The following is a 25,247-nucleotide window of genomic DNA, read 5'->3' as shown; positions in this document are numbered from 1 at the left end:
CCAAGATATTTAGAACAACCTCCCTGCCTTTCTTCAAAAACCGTCTGCAAGTACCTAGAAGAAGTGATGGAAGGCAAGGGAAAAAGATACTGTACATAAAATATTGATGGGATTTAGATTTATCTTTTCTTCATTCACTTCAATTTATTAATTAAGAAAACTAAACTATTCTTCTATTAGGGAGTCGAGAAACGGAAACCCTATACGTTTAAAAACAGGTTACCTATAGACTTTAATGGGGTCCGCCAGGTTTCTGACAATTTTATACTGAAAGCAGTGGAGAGAAAAGTATCAATTCTTGAGTCTAATCTATTGTTTGTAGCGTTATAGAATAAACCTCCTGGACTGTCATAGAAATATGGCGGACGCGTTCTTCTGTCGTGTTTGTTTACTTTTGTAAAGGAAGTAAAAGTTCTGCAAGCAGGACCTTTTACACTGTCAGAAAAGTAAAAATTATCATGGAAGAAAGCTTCTATAAGTTTTTTTTTATACATGGGATGAATGCAGATGGATACGGTACATGCCACCACACATTTACATGGCCCATTTATAAGCACATCTTTCCTTTTATACAGCAGAGAAGACACCAGACATCAGGGCCCAGATAAAACTATCACCTTTGCACCTCCTATAGCGATATCAGTGTGAAGTCCATGGAAACCACATTTTAGAGAAAAGCTATTTATAGTGAAACTGTACATATAACGCCTATATAATAAACCCCCTCCCCGCCTACTGTATATCAGTGCTCTAAAAATAAGTCGCCAACACAGACGTGGATCTGAAGAGATTACCTGAGAGGGAGGGGGCACACCAGGAGGGGAGGATCAGTGCAGCACCTGCCCATGTACACAAGTCTCCTTGTGCTTCCACCTGGCAGCCCCACCCCATAGCACAACAAGAAGGACAGACATAGAGGAAGAATGCTGCACTGGACACTCATAGGTGCCAGAGCCCACTTTCTACTGCTACTCTGCATGGTGAGGATTGCCAGGCTCTCCTATTCCTTTCATTCTCTTTTGTAGCTAGAGAAGTGAGGCTGCATACAATGCCCCTTGCCCTGTGTCATGTACAATGTATCTCTGCTACATACAGATTACAAGTGCTATAGATCTGTCAGTGATCTGTGCTGCTGCATACACCGTTTCTAGGAATGACTCACTTTCCCTATGCATGTAACAACCTGTTCTATGGTCAGGGACATGACCGCCAGGTTTTCTACCTGTATGAAAACCCTTGGCACAATACCTATAGCCGTTATACTATTTTATACTTCGTTATATTATATAATATCATATTATATTTGCTTCTATATGTAGTAAATCAATGGATGTTGCATGAACAGTTGTAGGGTATGCCGCATAGGTGGTAAAGATACCACACATTGTCATATATAAGTTCGTATTCTTTCATTGTATTGTGAGTTCATACTGCCGTTATGAATGTTTGATGCTGTCATTGGATGAGAGCAATAGACGTTAACGGTAGTAGAGTGACGGATGCAGACCACATCTGTATCCATTCCCATTGACTGATAGAAGCTTTCCTCCATCATGTGTATTTACTTTTGTTTAGCTACTTATGGTCTGTTGTTCTTATCTTATGACTGATGAAAAGCAATGGACATTAGTAAATGTAGTGTGAATCTACCCTTAATGGAGAAGATTAGACTAGATTTTCCCTTATAGTTTTTCTATATCAAACCCATGGGATTTATAGTTACATCAAGCTATATAAGCCAGTGGTTTCTAGCTGTTGCAAAACTACAACTCTCAGCATGCTATTAGATGTATTTTGGTATCAGCTAGAAAACCATAGGGCATAAATCTCTGTTTTGGTGGTCTGTCTCTGACGTTCGGGTCATCCAGTAGACCCAAACAACTGAAAGCTGTGCACAGATGTGAATCTAGCCTAAACCTGCAGGAAGGCATTAGTTCAGGCACTAACTCTTTATACTGGATATAGTAATATTTGATCACTTTAATTGTAACATGATTGATTATTTTTCAATAAATAAAAATATGTATACACACATATTAAGATGGAAAGATAAACTAGTAATATTGATTCATTATATTAATGAATTCTCTTGAAGTCCCAGCTAATATGTGAGTCTCGGATTATTCTGGACATGTTTTTCTTTCCCTGATCTTTGCTGCTAATCCTTCCAGCTCTGGGAATCCAAATCCCTGTTATTACGAGACTTCAATTAGAGGTCTGCATTAGATCTATGAAAGACTAAATTCTACATAATAGCTCTCCTATGCACTCAAAGTATTAATTTAATTAGTGACAAATCCAATAAAATCTGCGTAACATAAAAATTCCATGCAAGATACTTTGTTTGATGTGATAGATCTGTGGATTCTAGTCACTGTGCCATAGATTTCCTGTTAAAGGTTATGAGGCAGATTTACTAATCCTGTCTAAATTTTAGACGTTGTAAACTTAGACTAGACAATGTAAAATTGTGCCAGATTTATCACAGTGCCTGAAGCTGGATAATAAATCTGATGCATTTTTAGGCTGTCCAGACTAAGTTTTCACTACTAGCAGTTCGCTTACTTTGCAACAGAATTTTGGTACATATTGGGGTGGATTATTATAAGGGGGTTTTATGACACTCTTTTGAATTAAAGTTTTACTAGTGTGTTTTTGTGACAAATTTATCAAAATATCAAATGCTGTTTCATAAATTTGTCGCAATTCTGTAGGGGTAAGGAGCAGAATTCACTATTTTTGGTGCATTTTTAAGGCAAGTTAAATGTGGTGTGTTTGCTCAAACATTTTGCAACTTTTTAAAAAGTCATAAAGAATAAATTAGGCTTAAACACATACATGCTCCATATAAAGCACATCCACATTGCAAGACAATTATAAAAAAAAGATGCAGTTTTCTGGCGTAGAAAGAATGATAAATTTTTTGGCTTAGTAAATCTCCCCCATTGTTCTTTGGTCTCATTGAGATATTGGAAGTAGCAAGTAGTTGTGCTTATTGAAACCTGTTTGCCCATACAGGATGCATTATGGAAATTTCAATTTAGGTAGATATACTGTATGGTGCTGTACTAACTATCACGTTAAGGGAGGCCTTATACACACAACTGTATACCTATATTTGTGTGCTACTTATTGCTTTAATGGTCAGCACAAGGATCCCATACACATGGTGATGTTCATGAATTTGTGTGGGGGCTGTGAGGCTGGGCTACAAAATGGAGAACACATTCCATTATGCATTTATTGAAGTGTATGGTAATGTGCCATTTGTTCCCTTCCATAGAACTTTACACTGAGTTCTGTCCAGGGCTCAAGGCCCTATACACAGGCCCTTTATAATATAGGGTATATGTACTGGACCATTACAATATAATATGTCAGTGTGTTACTCATGAAAAACACAGCTAGGAAATTGACATTGTCCATGGAGTGTGCATGGAGCCTTGGTCCTTACTGTGGGAGGCAATGAAGTTATGGTTTAAGGATTGCATTGGAACAGACTGTACAGGTGATGCACATGTTATCTATCACATACTGACTTTTTTCAATTTTATAAATGGTAACCAAAACTACCTCAGACTTCCCATTCTTTAACCTTAACACCCCACAATATACAATAGTCTTCTCTAAATGGATTCTCTAGTCACGGTAAGGAATTCACAAATGGTTCACTGTAGATCTTGATGTGATGTCAAGACTGTAGCCAGTGGTCTTTAATGGAACAGCAATCACGATGAAGCAAACTGGAGGTGACGATGAAATTGTAGTCAGGTTACAGGGAAGGAGTTGGTACCAGTAGAGGAACCATTGAAGCAAGAGGACAATCGAATGAATAAGACAAGAATGTAATCCAGGAAAGAGGTCAATGTCAGGGTCAAGATCAGGAATAAAAGCAGAGTCAATGATATAGCTACTAATATGCCTTCAAGCAAGGTGCAGAAACTGGAGGACTTAATGTAATTCTCAGGTGTTGGCTGCCTTGTGTACCTGACACGACAGTGCAGATAGAGGAGAGTCATGTTTTTGTTGGATACAACCTTGGCTCTCTTGAAGATAGGAACCATTGCTGGAGCAAAAGAGGCAAACTATTGTCCAGTAATTGAAAGTTGCCATGGGCCGGAGCAGCACCACAGATATTTTATTTTTACCGTCTTGCAATACATTGTATGCAAAATGAAATGGTGTCCTTAGAAAATGCAACAATGTCCTGCAATAAATAAGCCATCAAAACTCTATGTCGACTGCAAAAGAAAGTTATGGCTCTTAAAAGGTGAGGAGGAAAAATGCAAAGACAGCCTAAAATGGCCAGATACATAAAGGGTTACACTACTTAATGCAATGGGTAAATGAACACTATAAGGATGCCAATTTCCGGCAAAGTTTTGATGGAACATTTGACAAGCAGTTTACTCTGTCATGAGAATAGTTTTAGCTAAAGTGTCACATGTATCTATTTGTAAGTATATCCTGTTCACTAATGCTGTAAATTACAAGATGATCTGTCAATGTAATGTCACCTAGATTAATGATTTCCTCTTTCTACAGGTTCCTTTATTATGCTCCACGAAGGAGACAGCATCTGTAACCAAACAATCCGAACAATACTTGAATAGCATAGACTATGTAGCGATTGAAGATTTGCCAAAAACACTTGCCAATACTAATATCTCTGTAGAATATCTGTGCAGCGGTCCTTGCACGGTGCATCTGGATGTTGTCGCTTCCTCTGAGTTTAGAATAGAGATTATAGTCTTCAAAAAACGTTGGAAAAATGAACAAAACCTCCACCAGTTACAGAGACGATCGGTCAAATTGAAGTTTCCAAGCAGCATGGTCTACAGGGATGACTTCTTCATGAAGAACTCTATAGATATACACTATGCGGTCATCAGGGCCTGGGTTGTACACAATGCGGATGTAGGAACAGAAGTCAGACACAATGAAACTATGTTCTATGCCGTGGCTAAAACATATGCAGTGTTGGACGTTAGTCCTCCTCACCAACGACCATACAAGGATCATCGTATCTGCATGTCCTGGTTTTATGAACATTTGCGGAAGTTGGAAGAAAAAGCAATATTGGTGTGTCCTTTGGAAACAGGTAGACCTATTGAAATTTGGAATATTGATCTTTTACATGTATTATTTTCAAAATTAGTATAAAATATATAATTGGAATGTCCATATTCAGGAGAAACATATTCTATGGAGCTTTACTTAGTGAGTAGGTCACAATGGTCATCCGAATACTGCTGGCTTCTCAAACAGCTGATCAGTCAGACCCCACCAATATGATACTGATGGCCTATCCTGGGTTTTTGGGAATGCTGTGTTCTACTTATATAGCGTCAACATATTCACTGCGCTTTACAGACATTGTCAGCCACTGTCCCATGTATTGCTCACAATCTACATTCCCTATCAGTATGCCTTTGGAGTGGGGAAGAGAACCCACATAAACACATAGAAACTCCAAGCAGATGTTGCCCTTGGTCAGATTTGAACCTAGGATTTCAGCACTAAGAGCAATGAAGGTTTCATGTCAATAAACCTTTAAAGGGAGTCTGTCATTTGGAAAACACCTTTTCAACTAAAGGCATATTGGAATAGCCTTTAAAAAGGCTATTCTACTCCTACCTTTACTTCTTTGATTCTCCCCGCCATGTCTTCAAAATTCGGTTTCTTCTGGTAGGATAACCAGAATCATGGAGCACCAGGGAGGTTCCCTTAGCGCTCCAAGCACCCCCTGCGTCATACATGTCCACCTCCCCTTTCATACTTGTGCTCCATGCCCTCCACCTCTTCTCCAGAACTTTGTCCTTTCATAGGCCAACTGCGCATGCCCGAGCGTCTAGTACGCAGGCGTAGTATGCTTGTGTAGCAGACCACCGCAAAATGGCCGCTTGGGCATGCACAGTTGGCTCTGCCTGAACCCGGAGTGGCAGAGCCTATTGCACATGCGTGAGAATTTAGATAGGTACAGCGCAGCGTCAGAGACCTGTGCAAGGCCCAAGTTCCAGAGAAGTGGAGGAGGGGATGGAGCATAAGTATTAAAGGGGCGGTGGACATGTATGATGCGGGGATTGCTCGGAGCACTGGGGGAATGACCCCGGTGCTCCGTGATCCTCATTAGCATATCAGAAGAAACCAAATTTTGAAAAAAACAGCATGGAGGATCAAAGAGGTAAAGGTAGGTTGAAAATGTTAAGGTGTCTCTAAGTGGGTTGATGGTTCATTTGGTGGGCACTCAGCTGACGCAGCCATACACATTTTAGTCCATATTGGCTGGTACAATTGTACCAACTGGTCATGCATGTTCAGTGACACCAGGCAATGATGGTTTGTCAGCTAAAATGATTGTTCATTGATTAATTGCACCCGACAAATGATTGTTTTGGGTGACATCTTTCGTTTTGATCACTTTACACCCATGTGATCTACTTGAGACTGAAGTGTTTTTTCTTGCCCTATCATTGGTACGGTGCCATCCCACATAACCTGTGAGGATAGAAGCGGTAATGTTCTTTATATAGCAGGTTCCTCTTAAAGGGCTTGCCAGAGGTTATAGTAAAAGATAATGACTCTCTGACCTGGTTAAACAAGCCTGTAACTAAATAGTTTATCAGTTCATCAGAAATAAAATACCCAGTTACACGGAGAGAGCCATATTAAATAACCTGTGGTTAACCTGCGGCGTCTCGTCTGGGATCTTGTATAGACTTGTCACTACATCCGCATTTTCTGTTGATTTTATTTGTTCCAATGGATTGTTCCACATTTCCATTTATCCACTAGATCACACAATGTAATAACTAGATAGATAACAAATGTTCAATCACTTTCCATGTCTAGATGTTTCATACTGATCTTTAATTCCCTCCCGGAACCTAATGTGTCCACTGTTGGTGAGAAGAAGCCACTTTTATTGACTTGCCTGCAGAGTTGCAGGAATGATTCTGACACATGACCGACCCTGCTCTACTCTATGTGCAAGGAACAGGAGTAGAGTGGAGTTAACATAACAGACAGCCATTACTCTGTCAGATTGGGCTGAGCATGTATGTATCTCTTCCTGTCACTGAACGGGCAGGGGCATCACACAGGGGGTCAGGAGGAGGATCTCAGCAGGATCAGGACCTGATCAGGTCCTGCTCCTACCAGGTTTGGTGAACCAGCTGTGTCTTTAACAACAAGTACAGCTGAACTGGGGGTACTGACTAGATTTCCTCCTCTACCAGCAAGTATTCTGCAAATAGGGGGTCTGATACGTGTTGTATTGTCATGGTGCTAAACAACATGAGCCATATAAGTTTGGGATCACATCAATGTTTGGCTCAAAATCCCCAAAAACTGATTTTGAAAGGTTCGTTTTAAAACCCACTGATTTTCAATGGGTTGTAAAAACCATCTACAGGTGTCCATTTGTGCCATTTCCATCTTGTATCTGCTCTTTTTGGCGGAGAAAAAAGTCAGACTTGCAGGACTTTTTCTCCATCCAAAAAATAAGGATACCAGATGGATAGCAACAAATCAGTTTTTTTAATTGTTTTTTTAGCATTGAGATAACAATCTGTTTGTGTCTGTTTTGGAGTCTGTTTTTCTCTCTGCACATGCGCAGAATGAAGAAGGAGAAAAAACAGGTTTGTCAAAAATGGATACAAATGAATAGTGTTTTTGACGGAGACTCGTTGTCTAGTCACTTTTTAAAAGCCGGATTTGGTATCCATTGTGTGAAAACCGATTTTGAGCCAATCTATTTTTTTAAGCAGCTTGGCAGTGGATGGATACCAGGCACAAGTGTGAGCCTAGTGTTAGGCTGGACCTCAGTATTGTGTATTGTCATGGTGTTAAACAACATAAGCCATGATAGCACAAAGTAGGATACAGGGAGAGGGAAAAAGAAGTTACAGCCCTCTTGCATAAGAACATATATAAAAAGTCTTGAACTCGTGTCATTTCTGAAGATATGGATGCATGGGTATATGAGTTTCCTCAGCTTGAAAACTTGAATCCAGTAGTAAGAAGCTAAAAAAATCCAGCAATCCACTTCTTCTTAAAACATAACTTTTAATCAACTATAACTTGTGACATAAAAAACGAGGTTGCCAAAAAACAAGCATTGCCTCTGCTATATGAACAACATCTTAGCTTTAGCTGACGCGTTTTGGAACGTTCAAGTTTCCTTAGTCGTAGCCTGATGTATAATGAAGTGTTATTTCTATATATAGAGACAATTAATCCAATTGTTATATATTAGATACTGTATTTAGTCCATCCGATGACCGATATCCCTCAATGTGTACCTTTTAGATGCAGTCACCTTCCTTCCATTTCCACTTGTATCCAGTAATGAACACAGCGGCCTTATCAAGATATTTGACACATTTACCAACAGAGATCTGGAGAGGAGGAGACGGCAACTTGTCAGTCACTATCCCATGTAAGATACTATCATTTTTAAACATTCTTTTACCTTAGATATGCTTGTTGTTTCAAGATCAATCTCTTTTCTCCACCACTGCACCATTATCTGCTGAGATGTGTATACCACTTCAGCTACATAGCTATAATACTGTATCTAATGCCATAGACATGCTGTAGATGTCACCGAACATCAGCCAAAATCTCTTGTGACATTAGGTTCACACCTGTGTTGGGTTTTCTGTTCTTCAGGTCTGCTTGGAGACCCAAAAAAACAGAAACCCAAATTACTTAAAAAGAGGTTACTTTGAGGACACCATAGACTATAATGGGTTCTCCAGGTTTCTATACAAAAATTATGGATTGGGGACGGATTCCCTGAACAGTCATTGAGCACCGATGCGATCCTAGCCTAACCCTTGGTTTTTCAATAGGAGGCTTTCTTTCCTCAACATATCATGGGGTCATTAGCCTTGTAAAGGAAACATCAGATTGTTGGAAAAATCTGTTTTTTATGGATAACTAAAGAAATCCAGGCAATTGGGTTGCCATGTTTCCATGTTCATGTATACTGACAAAAGTTGTGTCTATGGATGCAACTAGATCATGTTTTAGTGATACCAGAGGTGTTATCTGCAGCCATCCCCTCACTTTCTCTGTTTTTCATCTGACTTTCTTCTTTCAATGCTCTTGACACCTTCCTACCATCTTTTCAATATCATCATCCACTTAAAGGTCTTATCACCCATGTTCTTTCTGTTTCAGGTTTACTGTTTCCATATGGATATATTTGCTAGATTATTGTACTAATAAAGAATGTGGAATATTCCACCATGTGGATACAAATAAAATGTACGCAACACCACTTCTATTCCTGACTGATAAAGGTATGTAACCTGGAAAGAAGACTAAGAACATGACTGAGAGTGAGATAATGTTGAGTTCTTTTGCAGATTAGTTTAGGATGGATGCAGATCTATCTATCTATCTATCTATCTATCTATCTATCTATCTATCTATCTATCTATCTATCAGGGTCTGGGGTTGCTAGGTGGGGTGGCATAGACACACAAGTCCAGTTTCTTCTAGTCCAAAACAAAGGTAGAGTTTTATTTTCACTCAAAAATACAGTGCAGCAACAAAAGGAAACAATACAAAAATAAATCCCTGCCCGGATAGGCTATAACTAAACATAGAATAGGTTACCTCACCTAGAATAGCAGAAATCCAAAAGCCAGTAGAATCACTCAGGACACAGCTCCACAAATATGACCTCTCTCTCAGCTCTCCAGCCAAACTCTGCCCCCAGTCTGCTGCTGGAGCTGGCTTCTTAAGCCTTCTTGACGAGGAGACTCTCTGCAGCTGAGCCGCTGCCGTAACATCCCCAAAGTGTGGACTGGAGGGAGGTGGAATGACAGGTCCCACTACCAACCTACCTGACACCCTAAAAATCCAGCCCAGTACTGAGCATTTACCAAAATGCTCATCAGACGAAAGTTGTCTGCTGAGAACAAACATTCCTGGAGTTTTCTCATCTCACCCACCTGAGTAGTCTGGGTGAGATATACACCCCCTCCATTACCTACCTACCTATCTATCTATCTATCTATCTATCTATCTATCCATCCATCTTTTTATCTTGTATCTATCCATGTGTTTGCATAGGTTGCATTCTGCTCTGTGCTTTTCCATACAGAGTGCAGGGGGCAGGATTACTGATGGCTTTTATCAATATGTTACATAAGGGGCAACAAAAACAGCAAAGGACCCCTGTGCAAGAATATCTCACCATATGGTTTGTCTACCCCTACTATTTCTTCTGCACTATACTTGGTGCTAAAACCCCAATCTCCACAGGAACATGCAGATCAGATGATATTGCTGTTCGTGACAATTCCTGTTACTACAGAGCCAGGTGACCACATCCAGGCCTGCAGGCACAGCATACGCTGCAAGCATCATAGTGTAATAACTCTGGGGAATGCCACTTATGTCAGGAGTCCATGGTAATGTGTTACAGAGTTGTGTATTGCAGTATTGTTACATATGACATTTATTGTTTCTAGGAAGCTAAACCACTCCATATACCAACGATACACTTAGTTATATATCATGTTTCTCTTACTAGGTCAAGTCCATGTGCAGATGCAGCTCACAGAAGGGAATGATATTGCAACAGTCTCAAAGTTTCATCTACCTCTGTATCAATGGGTCCGGCTAGATGTTACAATTTCAAGAAAACTGGTAATTTCAGGGTGTCGTGCAGATTATGGAATCTATGTGGCTATAATATGGAAACCTATAATGCTAAATGACATAAAGTATTATATGTGACCACCCTGACAGTGGAAGGGGCTTATGAACATGGCAATGCTTATGTAATATGGCCTATGATTAAAATGTAAGTAAAGGGGTTTTTCTATCAATTATGCCCAGGAAAGAGACCCTGTTACTTTAACATTTTTAACGGTATATACCCCCATTGACTTCCCCAGAAATCACAAAAAAGAAGGTCAGCATTTGCATGCACCTTCATGTTTTTGGGAGCCCCATGAATAGCTTGTAGAAGTGAAGAAAGCGGCGGCCGAGCATGTGCTCCATTAACATAGCTCAGTCAAGTATTTTTGTGAGCCCCTGTTCTTGTGATCACTGAGGGTCCCAGCAGCCAGACTGCCAGTGAACAGACTTTTATCCCTTATCCCCTACTATCCTGTAGTATATAGTCTATAGTTGAAAACTCCTCTAAATTGTTAAAGTGGATGGCTATTTCACTAAATGTATACTGTGTGGCTGTAACGTCTATATATGCTAGAGCCGCTGAGGCGTTCTGTGGCCATGTAACAGTTGTGCACACTGTTAGTAGGTCAGATTCTTTCTCCTTCTGTATATCTCCCTTAAGGGGTATAATGTAAACCAATATTTTGCTCCAAAAACTGGCACATTACAGTGGTGCAAATCAGTAATAAATAAATCAATACACTTGTGTGACTTGACAACAAATTCTATATAGTTACTGCTATTTTGGTATCCTGTTATCTGTAGATTATATTAAGCACCTTCCTTGGACAAGAATTAAAGAGCTCTGACAGGCAATCCTTTAGGTAAGTCAAGGGATTTTTCTGCATTGCATACTAAGCCTTGCTCCTTATTTATCCCATTATAGCTATACTGTGTACAGAACCTGTATCATAAGTGCAAACTACCCCCCAGCATTTTTAGGCTTCAGTCACACTTGCATATATTGGTTAATATATTTCTTATAATTATTTGTCTTGACCTGGGTCTGTGGTTGAATGTCATGAATCTGTGTGCTGCGCGTCCCTTCACGGAGAGAAAAGCGATGCTTGCAGGGCTTTTCTCTCCGCATGTTTTGCACAGAAACCACATGGACCCCATTATACTCTATGGGGTCTGCGGGTTTCCCAGGTAACTACTTTTTAATACGTATAGGCTTCCATTTGGGGGTCCCCAAGTGGACTCCCCAAACGGAATCCCAAATGCAAATGTAAATAGGGCCTTATATAAACTGTACACTGACTAGTTTACATTGTATCAAAGTGTCATATCTTCAGTGTTATCTCATGATAATATGCAATGAAATTGTTACAAAAATGTGAGGGGTGTACTTACTTTTGTGAATTACTGTATGTAACCCTGTTTTATAGTGTTTTATAGTGCATAGAAAAGCTAAACTCTCTGACCCAGTTTTCCCAGTTTGGTCGTGTTACTTACATTTTTGTCTTGTACTTGCTAGGACAAACACGACTGTTATTTACATTGAGTACAAGAGGGTGTTGTTTTGTGACATTATTCCCTGGCACAGGGCACAGGCTTAGCTCTGCGGAGTAACCCTTCCTGGGAAGGCTGACTTGTGTATTATTACCTCCTTTACTATTTATTGCATTAGCCTAAGTGGTATCATCTATCTTTGTCACTGATTGGGTTAAAGGGATTATTCGGGGATAACTAAGGATTACCAGTATATTCCCTGCAATGGATAAGCTTTATTACTGATCTATAAGGAGCCTGGATGTTTGCTGACTCCCCCGCTGCTGCTCCGTCTGTATGTGATGTCACCAAGCTGCGGTACTCCATCTTCAGGTCCATAGAGTAGAATGGAGATGGTCTTGTGACCGAGAGTCAGAGCGTCAGCAGGGGAGGCAGAGGAAAATTAACCCTACTTATATATTTATTATTTATTTAGTTTTCTTGTATAGCACCAACGTATTCCGCAGCGCTTTACAGGCATTGCCAGTTATTGTCCCATATAGGGCTCACAATCTACATTCCCTATCAGTATGTCTTTGGAGTGTGGAATTAGTAATAAATTTTATCCAATACAGGGATCTCATTGGTAAGCTTGATTTGTCCCTGGATAACACCTTGAGTCTGAGGCCCCATGTTGTGGAAACGCAGCTTTTTCTGTTGCAGATTTTGTTGTAGTTTTTTTTGAGCCAAAGCCAAAAATGGCTTCAAAAGGAATGGGAATGATATAGAAAGTACTTATACTTCTCTTTTCTTCTCAATCCACTTCTGGGTTTGGCTAAAAAAAAAACCCAACAAACTGCAACAAAAAAGCTGTGTTTCCACAACACAGGGCTTTAGCCATTAAGGACATTTATACGGATACACAGGATAGGAAAAAGCGTCCAGTCGATGGGGGTTTGACCGCTGTGTAACCTAGTGATCCAGAGACGAAAAGTCCCCCTAAAGCATCCTAGTAAATGGCGTTCCAGTGCACTTGCATGAAGTGCCATTTGCGTCTATGGGGCTGCAGGTACTGCTGGAGATTACAGTCCTGGCAACCCCATAGCAATGAATGGAGTGCCAGCCACACAAGTGCACTGGTGCTCCATTCACAAAGCCTCCTGATCACTCGGGGACATGGAGGTCAAACCCCTTATTCCCTGTCCTGTTGATGGGGTAAAATGTTCCAGCACAATGCCTTTAAATCCAGTCACAGTTCAGTCTTTCAGTATAAAATGATAGCTATGGAAGCCACAACCTGTTAAGGATTTTACTGGCACCACACCAAGATTTTTTTTTTTTTTTTAAATGTAGATTGTGAGCCCCCATATAGGGCTCACAATGTACAGTTTTCTCTATCAGTATGTCTTTGGAGCATGGGAGGAAATCCACACAAACACGGGGAGAACACAAACTCCTTGCAGTTTTTGCTCCTGGCAGGATTTGAACCCAGGTCTCAGGTGCTGTAAGGCTGCAGTGCTAACCACTGAGCCACCGCATTAACACGCACGCACGCACGCACGCACGCACGCTATTTAGCCATGTCTGTTTCTGGGCTTGAAACATGACAACTAATAGGGCTGCTATTACAGCGTCTTATTTGGACATGCCTAGTTATTTTAGTAATGTGAGATTTGGGATCCATCACTGCTGAACAGTGAATACAGGTAAGGACGCTGCGTATAATAAATCCGAAAGTATCCAGCCTGCTGGAGGGCAAGGACACACGCTCAGGATTTTTTGTAGTGTTTTTGAAGCCAAAACCAGGTGTAGATCATAAAAGGTGAGAAACTATGAATAACTTTTATGGTCATTTCTTAAACAAAAAAAATACACTCAAAGAAACAAATCACAGGTGTGCATGTACTCTAGATAGTATTACCCCAACTCTAAACATGTGCACCCAATGTACCCCAAAATGGATTTTGCAGGTGTCCAGGCTAAGAGAGGACAATATCATGCAAATGGGGATTCAGATGTTGCAAGTCATGCTAACAGAGGCATAAGACATACAGTAAAAGTCAGCTAGAATAGACAGCAAGAATAGCTGTCATGACTTCTGTTGTACTTAAAGGGATTGTCCAGTTTTAAGCCAATATTAAGAGACAAGTATTGTTTGTATATTGAACAGTTATCCAATTTTCCAATACATATTTTCTGTAAGGGAGGAAAATGGTAAGGAAATATATATTTAATTTCCATTGAATGTCTAACAGTATTCTTATTTTAAAGTGTGGATGAGGACATCTATTTGGATGACACTGATGGATACATGACTCTAGGAGGGAGCAAATATGTCGTCGGAATTGATGGATTCTTTGGACCTGTGAAATATTATCGGCTCAGGGCTCTACAGATGGACCAGGTATTTGGTGATATATTTTATGTGCCTCATGCTATGAACTCTTTTGACATATCTGTTTGTGATAAATACTAGAATTACCCATAATTATAGAATATATTTTTAGAACTATATACTGTGCCATTCCTCTATTGTTCCTCCTGGATATTTATTAAAAGATTGTCCACTGGGTCAGAAGCCTCTTAATAATTCTGACAGTCTTCTTGCACTTTTTGTGGACTGAATTGAGGCTGTCATAAGAAACCAAAATCTTAATAAATTCCCCCAGTGTGTGTGAGTAATAACCTTATCCACCATCTCCATGGTCTCTGTATCCTCATCCTTCAAATAATCCACGTGTTATCTATCATCTCCATGGTTCTTATGTCGTCCACCTTCTCCATGGTCCATGTGTCGTTCACCTTCTCCATGGTCCATGTGTCATCTACCATCTCCATTATCCGTATGTCATTCATCATCTCCATGGTCTGTTTGTCATCTACCTTCTCCATGGTCCATGTGTCTTGCACCTTCTCCATGGTCCATGTGTCGTCCACCTTCTCCATGGTCCACGTGTCATCTACCATCTCCATTATCCGTATGTCATTCATCATCTCCATGGTCTTTTTGTCATCTACCTTCTCCATGGACCCATACACTTGTATGTACAGGAATACGATCTACCCAGAACTTTTCAGCCAAGAATCTTAGTCCTCAAACGTAAAAAAAAAAAGATAATAGCACACAGACAAAAAAATGTGGTCGTGTGCCTGGAGCCATACTAAAACAAGCTTATAAATGCTGACATTGTTACATGCTATAGTATTTCTCCACTGAATTATACCTGAAAATATTTCCAAAAAGTAATTCTTATATGAGAAAAATTTTTAAAAACACAGCAAAAGTGCCCAAACCATTGCTATAATAGTAGATACAAGTGCACCTTAATAAATTAGAATATCATCAAAAAGTTATTTTTTTTTACGTAATTCAATTGAAAAAGTGAACCCCATATCTTATATTGTTTCTTTCTGTTAATGTTGATGATTATGGCTCACAGCCAAGGAAAACCCAAAAGTCATTATATAAGACCAATGGTAAAAAGATTATTTAACACAGAAATGTTGGCCAAATGAAAAGTCTGTCCAGTAAATGCCCTCAGTTCTAGGTGGTGGCTCCTTTTACATGAATGACGGCATCAATGTGGCATGGAGGGATCAGTCTGTGGCACTGCAGAGGTGTTATGGGAGCCCAGGTTGTATGATAGCAGCCTTGAGCTCGTCTGCATTGTTGGGTCTTGGATCGCTCATCTTCCACTTGACAATTCCCCATAGATTCTCTGTGGGGTTAAGGTCAGGTGAGTTTGCTGGCCAGTGATATTGTGGTTATCAAACCAGGTCTTGGTACTTTTGGCAGTGTGGAATGGGGCCAAATCCTTTTTGAAAATGAAAATTCCATCTCTAAAAAGCTTGTGGGCAGAGGGAACCCTGAAGGGCTCTAGAATATCCTGGTAGACGGCTGCGCTGACTTTGGTCTTGATAAAACACAGTGGACCTACACCAGCAGATGGCATGGCTCCCCAAACCATCACTGATAGTGAAAACTTCACACTAGACCTCAAGCAGCTTGGATTGTGTACAGCAGCCTCTCCGCTCTTCCTCCAGATTCTGGGACCTTCCAAATGAAATGAAAAATTTACTTTCATCTGAAAACACCTTTGACCACTGAGCAACAGTCCAGTTCTTTCTCTCCTTGGCCCAGGTAAGACACGTTGGGCGTTGTCTATGAGTGGCTTCACATACAGCGTTTGACACTTGTAGCCCCTATCCTGGATATGTCTGTGTGTGGTGGCTCTTAGAGCACTGACTCCAGCAGCAGTCCACTCCTTGTGAATCTCCCCCAAATTTTTGAATGGCCCTTTCTTAACAATCTTATCAAAGCTGTGGTTATCCCAGTTACTTGTGCACCTTTTTCTACCACACTTTTTTCTTCCACTCAACTTTCCATTAATATGCTTTCATACAGCACTCTGTGAACAGCTGGCTTCTTTAGCAATAACCTTTTGTGATTTACCTTGCTTGTGTCAGTGACTGTCTTCTTTACATCTGTCAAGTCAGCAGTCTTCGCCATGATTGTGTCGACTACTGAACCAGACTGATGGACCTTTTTAAATGCTTAGGAAGCCTTTGCAGCTTTTTTGGTTTAATTATTCTAATTTTCTAAGATGCTGACATTTTGGTTTTCCTTGGCTGTAAGCCATAATCATCAACATTAACAGAAAGAAACACTTGGAAAAGTTCACTCTGTTAGTAATGACTCAATATAAAATATGGGGTTCTCTTTTTCAATTGAATTACAAAAAAAAAATGTTTACTTTTTGATGATATTCTAATTTATTGAGATGCACTAGTAAATATGATACCAACTTATAACTGAAAAGGCCAAAAATCGTGCAGTTCATAGAGATCAATGGGGAACGTTACAAGGAAGAAAATGTAATGAAAAGGATTCCTGTTTCTGCAGATTTCCAACCCTCTGCCGGATGATAAGATATACCGCCAGATAGACGATTATTACAGCAGGTGTATGCGTGTCAGAGAGATAGTGCGACTACATAGCAGTATTCTACAGGATAAGCGGGAAATGGAGACTAAATGTAAGTGCAAGCTCTTAATATACATATATCATTAAAGTCTCGTGCACATGTATACATTGTATATGTCCAACCCTTTTTGGTTCAGAATAGTTTTTCATTTAACTACTGAAGATCTTTCATTTTTGTTCTCTATGTACATTCAGACCATCATAACCATACCCATTATTTTTTTTTGTCTGACAGGCTGTACGAAGGGATTTTTGGATAGTTGTAACAATTTTGGGGTACATACTGTTTATGTTAGCATTAAATAACATGAGATTCTTTTAGGAGGCGTTCACACTTGCGCCTGCAGTCTGCCCACCATGATTCCACTGAAAATGCACAAAAACGGATTGGGGGAGGGGTAACATGGTGGCTCAGTGGTTAGCAATGCAGTCTTGCAGCGCTGGAGTCCTGGGTTCGATTCCTGCCAGGAACAACACCTGCAAGGCGTTTGTATGTTCTCCCCGTGTTTGTATGGCTTTCCTACCATACTACAAAAACATACCGCTAGGAAAAAAAGAAGGTATATTGTGATCCCTATATGGGGCTCACAATCAACATAATAGAAAAAAACGGATTGGGGACGGCTTGTATACGGTCAGTTTGAAAACCCATTCATTTCAATGGGTTTTTAAAGCAAACCGTGGGTGTCCGTATGCGACCTCTCCTCCATGAAACCACTTTTTTCAATGGACACAAAGTCGGACATGCAGGATTTTGTATCTGTGCAAAAAAAGGAGAGGAGAGGAGGAGAGGTCGCATACGGACACCCAGGTTTGCTTTAAAAAACCATTGATATGAATGAGTTTTTAAACTGACCATATGCAAGCCATTCCCAAACAAATTCAGCAAAATCACGGTGGGCAGACTGCAGGCGCAAGTTTGAAAACCCCCTTAGGCAGTTTACAAATCATATTAATTCATTTTTAGCCATTTATGAAAATTGGATGGCATTTGCCACAAATCTGACCCCATTGTTGGCATGTGCTCTAGCATTTGTTCGCTGGACGTAGCTAACACCTTCCTTTGTGCCTTAATCTTGCTCTGGCACTTTTAGCCTGGCACATGTGAAATTCCCCCCACCCCCAGACCACAAATGATCGGCATATGTGGAACATTTCCATGTAGAGTTGCATGATATCGCAGAGGTTGGCATTATCAATTAGGATACAAGGTGAGGTGTGAGCACGGCTAGCAAGTGAAGCCTGGAGCCCATGCCTGGAATGGGACTGTCCGTGTTGCACTAGTTACCTAATTTGCATAATGGATTACCAATGATTATTCTAATCGTGAATGGCTACAAAGGTCTGTGTTGTAAATTTCCTTGTCCCTTGTGTCTTCCTTGGATTCTGTTTGGAGTCTCCTCCATGGTTACCGTTCCACTAATGTCTAACTGAGCATAGAAATAGTTTTATGTATTTACTGTACAGATTGTTGTGGATTTTGGAATACTAAATCCAACTATATTATTAATATAATGTATTAATCCACTCATTAACGAGCCATTCCTTCATATATTTTTTTATTACTTTTGTTTTCCCAATATGATTTTTTTACTTTTTAGTCTTTTTTTTAATATAGGATTATATTCATAAAGTATCTGTTAGAATATTACCCTATGGAAGTTAAACAAAAGTAGTAGCTAGGATATTTATAATTATACTGTTAGGAATAATAAAAATTACTAAGGTCATTGAGTTGACTGTGTGACGGTAGGTTCACGTTAGCGTTGGCCTTTCCATTGAACAACTAATAGGCGGACAGCTACGGCAGCATCACATACAGAGCCTGACCATAATGGGGTCCATTGGGTGACCATTCTTTTAAACTGAAAGTACCGGACTTGCAGTTTTGTACGCACACTGCAACGGAGGCTCCAACACAGATGCAGGGGTGAACCATTGGTTTCTGCCGCCTGAGGCAGACGTCAGAAAGCCCCCCCCCCCCCCCCGGAGGAGGGGGTGGAGCCGAGCGGAAGGGGGCGGAGCCGAGCAGAGGCGGCGGGCCTGGCGGAGCGGGCATCTTTAGCAGGCAGAGAGCAGGCAGGGAGAGGACCTGCTCTCTGCCTGAGCGTGAGGGGTGGCCACTGGAGCAGCGCTGCTCCAGCGGTCACCCGATCCACCGCTCAGTGACGGTGACCCTAAGCCAGTCCAGGACATCTTGTTGGGAATATTGAACGCAGATGTGAACCAGGCCTTTGATAGCTTAATAAAGTATATTACAAAATGGTCCCCAAATTATTTGAAATTGTATAAATGTCACTTCCTTAATATGTTCATGTTATTGGCACTATCCTCTAAAGCAGAAAAAGTAGGGGTTGAAATGTACTGCTTTCAAATAACCAATATATAAAAAATGGCCTTCAAATTTTAACCTTACAATCTCATTGCAGGTCAAGCACAGAATTATTACAATGACCTGTATCTAAACTATAAAGAAAGACCAACTACTAAGATGGTTCCTTGGACGCAAGAAGAGCAAAATAAATATAGCAATTTGTTTTCACTGCTCAGTACTAATGATAGGGTTTCCTGGGGTAAGTATTGCATTAAAGTGTATGTGTCATTTGACTTTTTTGACTATTGTGTTGGGGGGTGGGGGCGTTTGGTGAATGTTTTTGCAATATACGCAGCGTTTTTTTTGTTGCAGATTTAGTGTGTTAGGGAATTGCAATAGGAGCAACAATTCCTCAGTAGCTGCTGAGCCCTGGAGGAAGGGGCACAAGAGACAGAGAGCCCTGGTCTGTAACCCCCACTGTCCCTTCCTGCTAAGTGATAGGCGATAACTTGGAGACGATCCCTTCCTATATATGTGACACAAAAAACGCAGACAAGACAACAACAACAAAGGGAGGTCAGCTAGCCAGGGTTTGGTAACAGGCGAGCAATGCAGTGTCAAAATCGATATCCAAAAAAGTAGTCAATAGGGAAAGTCAGAGGTCAAGAATCAGAATACACGAATAAACAGCAAGAGAAAAAGCCAGCACGCACAAAGCAATAGCAAGCGTTAATGTGAATGTGAGCCAAGAATAAATAGGGAGGAAGTACCCGCCCTGAACCTGATAGGAAGTAAAGCTGTCAATCACAGGGCAAAGCAAAACTTAATTCTTAGAGGAGCAGAGGGAAATAAAGGTGAAGGAGACGGGTGTGGTGGAAACTCAATTAACAAGGTGAAGGAATAGGACAGTGTTCAGACAATGCAACCAAAAACTCTAAGCAAGTTATCAAACTGCACACGCCTCCTGCGCCGCAGCATGCAAGCAGAGGGCAGCGCAGTGATCCGAGCAGGCAGAGATGTTACAGAGTGGCTACAAAAGGAATGGGAAATATACTGGAAGCTCTTAGACGTTTCCCTTCTACTAATTCCACTCCTCATTTTGGCTCAAAAACCTCAGCAAAATATGCAACAAAAAACGCTGCATTTCCAAAACATGTGGCTTTAACCTTGTGGTAGAACACAGGCTCCAAAGTTCTCCCTAGCAATGCTCTAAGTGTTGTCAGGGAGAATCTGTCCCATACATCTGCACTTATTTATTGTGTATATCTCATATGCAGATGAGATTGCAGTTCTAGTAATTAGAAAATGGAGCTGTCACTAATTATGGAGCTGTCACTAATTATGGAGCTATCACTAATTATGGAGCTATCACTAGGCAAAGTCGGGAACTGCAGATACAAATCACATTTACAGTTATGTCTTTAACTAGTGGCACTTGATTTTTATATAGTAATTTTGAGAATCTTAGCTATCATATGACACCAGAACCATATTTGAAATGATCCTTCCCCCCTCCATTAGCAGCTGCTATACATGTACATAACGGCAGTACAAAATGGAGCAGATTTATTATCATATCTAAAAGAAAAACAGGTTTTGTTTACTATGGCAACCAATCACAGCGTAGCTTTCATTTTGCATTTTAACTTTGAAAAATAAAAGTTGCGCTGTGATTGGTTGCTGTGGTCAATAAAGACGGTTTTTCTTTTAGGCATGATAGTAAATATCCTCCATTGTGTATTGGATGATCTCTCCTCTGCAAACGTGTAGTTAGAGCTTTGCTAGGGAGAACTTTAGAGCCTGTTTTCAACTACAGCGAATTAAAAGAGGTTATTAAAGTATATTACAAAAATGTTCACCAAAGAAATCCCTAAGGGCTCGTTCACATCTGCGCCCGGTTTCCGTTCTGCAGGTTTCCGTTTCCTGCACAAAAAAGAGGCAGGAGACAGAAACCTGCAGGACTCATTCATACCCATTCATTTGAATGGGTTTGAAAGTTGTCCGGCCGTGAGCGGCGGTGAGCGTTTTATGCTCTCTGCCACGAAACTGTTTTTTTAAATCCGGACACAGAGTCGGACATGCAGTATTCTGTGTCCGGTTTAAAGAAAACGGTTTCGCAGTGGAGAGCATAAAACGCTCACCGCCACTCATGGCCAGACCTGGGCTGTGGTTTCTGTCTTCTTGCATCCAGAGACCCGAACGCAAGTGTGAACCCAGAAAAAGTAATAATAATAAAAAAAAAAAAAGTGAAACGACATTAGTGTATGGCTTACTTGATCCCAGAGTAGATTTACTATTACTGAATAGAAAAAAAAACTTTTAATGACAGAACAACTGATAACTTAGAGAGTGCTGCTAGTAAAGACCAGGATAACATTTGGACTTCAATATGATCTATAGGCTTCATATTATAGACCAGGAGTTGCTGAGCAGATTGATGTATATAGTGTATATCATTTTTGGGAAAGATTTAGTCTAATTTGCATTGCACTGATCTAAATCTCTGCACTTTCTAGGCTTAGGAGTCCAGTGGGCGGTGCTACTTGGCGATTGACAGTTAGCTGTAGGCACACCCATACAGTAGAGGCTGTCAGTGACTGAGTAGGGCCACCTACTGGTCTCCTAAGGGTGAATTCGCACGGAGTAAACGCCAGCTTATTCTGAACGTAAAACACGTTCAGAATCAGCTGCGTATAAAGCAGTTCCCATTCATTTCTATGAGAGCCGGCATACGAGCGCTCCCCATAGAAATGAATGGGTTGCTTTTTTCACTACGAGCACTCCCATTGAAGTGAATGGGGAGTGCTTGCGTGTACGGCTCTGAAGGAGTAGAGCTAGCCGTACACGCGGGCACTTCCCATTCACTTCAATGGGAGCGCTCGTAGTGAAAAAAGCAACCCATTAATTTCTATGGGGAGCGCTCGTATGCCGGCTCTCATAGAAATGAATGGGAACTGCTTTATACGCAGCTGATTCTGAACGTGTTTTACGTTCAGAATAAGCTGGCGTTTACTCCGTGTGAATTCACCCTTATTAGTCTGGAATAAGCAGAGATAAAGATCAATGCAATGTAAATTATGCTGAATCTTTTCCCACAACACTATATATCAATCTACTCCGCTCATCCTTCTCTATAACATACTGCCTGCCTATTGGTCTGCATATTCATATTATTGTGATAAGCTCCTTTAATATAGTCTTACCATAACACCCCTATAATAAACATTTTATATTGTTTGGATCTGTTCTATAGTTGATACACATGTGTCTAGGGGGCGCTGTTGTGTTGATATGAAAATTGCTGAAAGTGCTACTGCAAACAACTGGAAATTGCACGAATATCCATATGATATATGTGATAATAGCAAACAGAGGTCTAGCGTCACGCTTCAGGGCCCCATTGCAAAATCTACCACTTATGATGTGCCAGCTATAATACTGGTGTCTTACTTATGTTGTTGAGAAACCATTGGGGCCCCTCCAGCTTCAGGGCCCTGTGGCGATTGCTACCTCTGCCCTCCCTATTGCTACACCCTGATAGCAATAACCCAGGTATATTCATAGTCTGATGTAAAGTCTACCATAACACCATTAACAGACTTTTCCGTACTTTCTTTGAGATGAAGGTCAGCAGCTTTATGTACAAATTTATATCATATAAATTATTGTATAAATTTTTATAATTTTTTTTTTTATTTTTTTTTTAGATTTTTTGAATGACCCAGTTGTCCAGTTTGGAAAATATATATTTGAAGAAACGATGAAGAACTTGTCACATAGTCTTCATCACCTCAAAGATGCTGTTCCCAATTTACTGGATGCCAGTTGTAGTGGATACCATAAAGCTTCTTACCTACTCGCTGTAATGTATGAGATTGGTCTCGGCGTACCTTCTGATCCGGCTGAGGTGTGTACTATCATGTGAACAATCTCTTCACCAGTTCATCATTTCACTTTATATAGGTTCTAAGAATGGGATAGTTTCAATGACTTTTGACTTTCCTCTATTTGTAGGCTCTTCTCTACAACCTAGTTGGAGCACAAGGAGACGATAGGCTTGCTCTTCTGAAACTCGGATATAAGCATTTCCAAGGAATAGACAATCATACTCTGGATCTGGATGTTTCCTTCTCTTACTATATGAATGTTGCAAAAAAAACTCCAAAGGATCGATTAACGAGAAACGCGGATCAAGTAATGTGTTTCTCTCACTTAAAAGATGTATATTCCATGCCCCCTATTGAGACATGCTCACAATGCTGATTTTGAACACAGTTCACCTCCCATTGGCCCAGACTTACTATCGGGGATGTGTCCAGAATGTGGCCAAAAATGCTCTCAGCTTATTTTTGCCTCTCCATGGCGCATCTCAGCTCCTGCTTGCCACTTTGGGCTGGGAATCTAAGCAGCCCGGTGTGGGTGGGCCCGGTCCACCATATTTACTACAGCTCACTCTAGAAAACTGGCATGGGTTATAGCACAAATCTATACCAGATCTGGTATGTCTAAGAGGCCTTTGCCTCTTAGTAAATCTGGAACGTCTTGTGCATATCAGGGAATGAATTACGATTGGTGTAAGAATCGCCAGTCTTAATAAATTCCCTTAATTGTCTTAAGTCGGAGTCCGCACTGCAGACCATTCCTTGTGTGGATTAGAAATCCGTGGTACAGGAAAAAAGAACGGACACATCAATTCTTAAAGCGGTTTCCACTGCGGGTAGCCACATGCTCCATAGTCCCATAGACTGCGATAATAAGTAGCCAAAATCCAGGAAAGAATTTTCTGCATAAAATAAAAAAATCAGCCATCTGAACATGTGCTAGGCTATTGTCACACGGCCTTATGCAGCATCTTTTATGCTAGGTTCACATATGCACAAGTCTCTCCTGGGGAATCTAAATGACAGAGCAATAGACCACGGTTTTAGAGGTTACACACAGACAGTGTAGACCCCATTGACTATAATAGAGTCCAATGGGTGTCTGTCGTGTGGCCACTGTTTCAAAACTGAAAAGTCCTCCGTGCAGGATTGTTGTCTCCGCCGATTTTTGGTGGTTTCTGTGGCGGAATCTCCAACGGAGACCCTGGAGTAGATCCGAACTTAGTCTTAGAGGTATACATCAGGAGGATTTCCCATTGTATATATTCAGCCTATTCTGCCGAGGTATGCCACTGTATAGGCAGTAGGAATATGAATGTCATGACAAATACTTACCTACGTTTTTTTCTGGAAGGCATTTGTAGAAACCATAAGGTTAATGGATGAAGACATATTAAAAGAGCAGACCAGAGAGAACGACGACCTATTTTTATGGCTCAAACAGAATGCGGAGAGAGGAGACGTGTACGCCCAGGTAACCGGGAATTCTAGACTTGACTGTTATTAGCATTATTATATTCTTCTAATGGAGCCAGCCAATGTATCTGTTTACCTCAGAACAACACATTGATTTCATCCAGGCCAAGCATTGTATGTAAATAGCTAAGGAAATGTGAAATTATTGTACTGTAAAAAAATTGCTTCAGACAAACAAACAACATTTTTTTTTAACTCCTTAAATAAGGATTAGAGATGAGCGAGTACTGTTCGGATCAGCCGATCCGAACAGCACGCTCGCATAGAAATGAATGGACGTAGCTGGCACGCAGGGGGTTAAGCGGCCGGCCGCCGTCAAAGCGGAAGTACCAGGTGCATCCATTCATTTCTATGGAGCGTGCTGTTTGGATCGGCTGATCCGAACAGTACTCTCTCATCTCTAATAAGGATCTATTACCAGATCTGAAGAACCCAATGACATCTATCATCTGAAAGGCGCTGT

The 25,247-nt window shown here is 40.7% G+C and overlaps 1 protein-coding gene across 1 annotated transcript in view; it reads left to right on the top strand.

The window, feature by feature from the left end:
• Positions 1–852: 852 nt before the first annotated feature.
• The window catches only part of SEL1L3 (SEL1L family member 3), a 46,623-nt gene continuing 22,228 nt past the window's right edge, over positions 853–25,247 (top strand). Inside the window, exons 1-12 of the mRNA XM_075259875.1 lie at positions 853–980; positions 4,546–5,101; positions 8,311–8,440; positions 9,187–9,308; positions 10,550–10,665; positions 11,464–11,522; positions 14,401–14,533; positions 17,033–17,165; positions 19,543–19,686; positions 23,135–23,334; positions 23,442–23,621; positions 24,663–24,782. Coding sequence (XP_075115976.1) covers positions 924–980; positions 4,546–5,101; positions 8,311–8,440; positions 9,187–9,308; positions 10,550–10,665; positions 11,464–11,522; positions 14,401–14,533; positions 17,033–17,165; positions 19,543–19,686; positions 23,135–23,334; positions 23,442–23,621; positions 24,663–24,782 — 1,950 coding nt within the window. The 5' untranslated portion in view covers positions 853–923. The remainder of the gene's footprint in view (positions 981–4,545; positions 5,102–8,310; positions 8,441–9,186; positions 9,309–10,549; positions 10,666–11,463; positions 11,523–14,400; positions 14,534–17,032; positions 17,166–19,542; positions 19,687–23,134; positions 23,335–23,441; positions 23,622–24,662; positions 24,783–25,247) is intronic.

The sequence above is a fragment of the Leptodactylus fuscus genome, chromosome 1 (assembly GCF_031893055.1).
Source record: "Leptodactylus fuscus isolate aLepFus1 chromosome 1, aLepFus1.hap2, whole genome shotgun sequence".
Taxonomy (NCBI): domain Eukaryota; kingdom Metazoa; phylum Chordata; class Amphibia; order Anura; family Leptodactylidae; genus Leptodactylus; species Leptodactylus fuscus.
The sequence above is the reverse complement of the archived record's forward strand: the minus strand, read 5'-3'. Positions and strand labels throughout refer to the sequence as shown.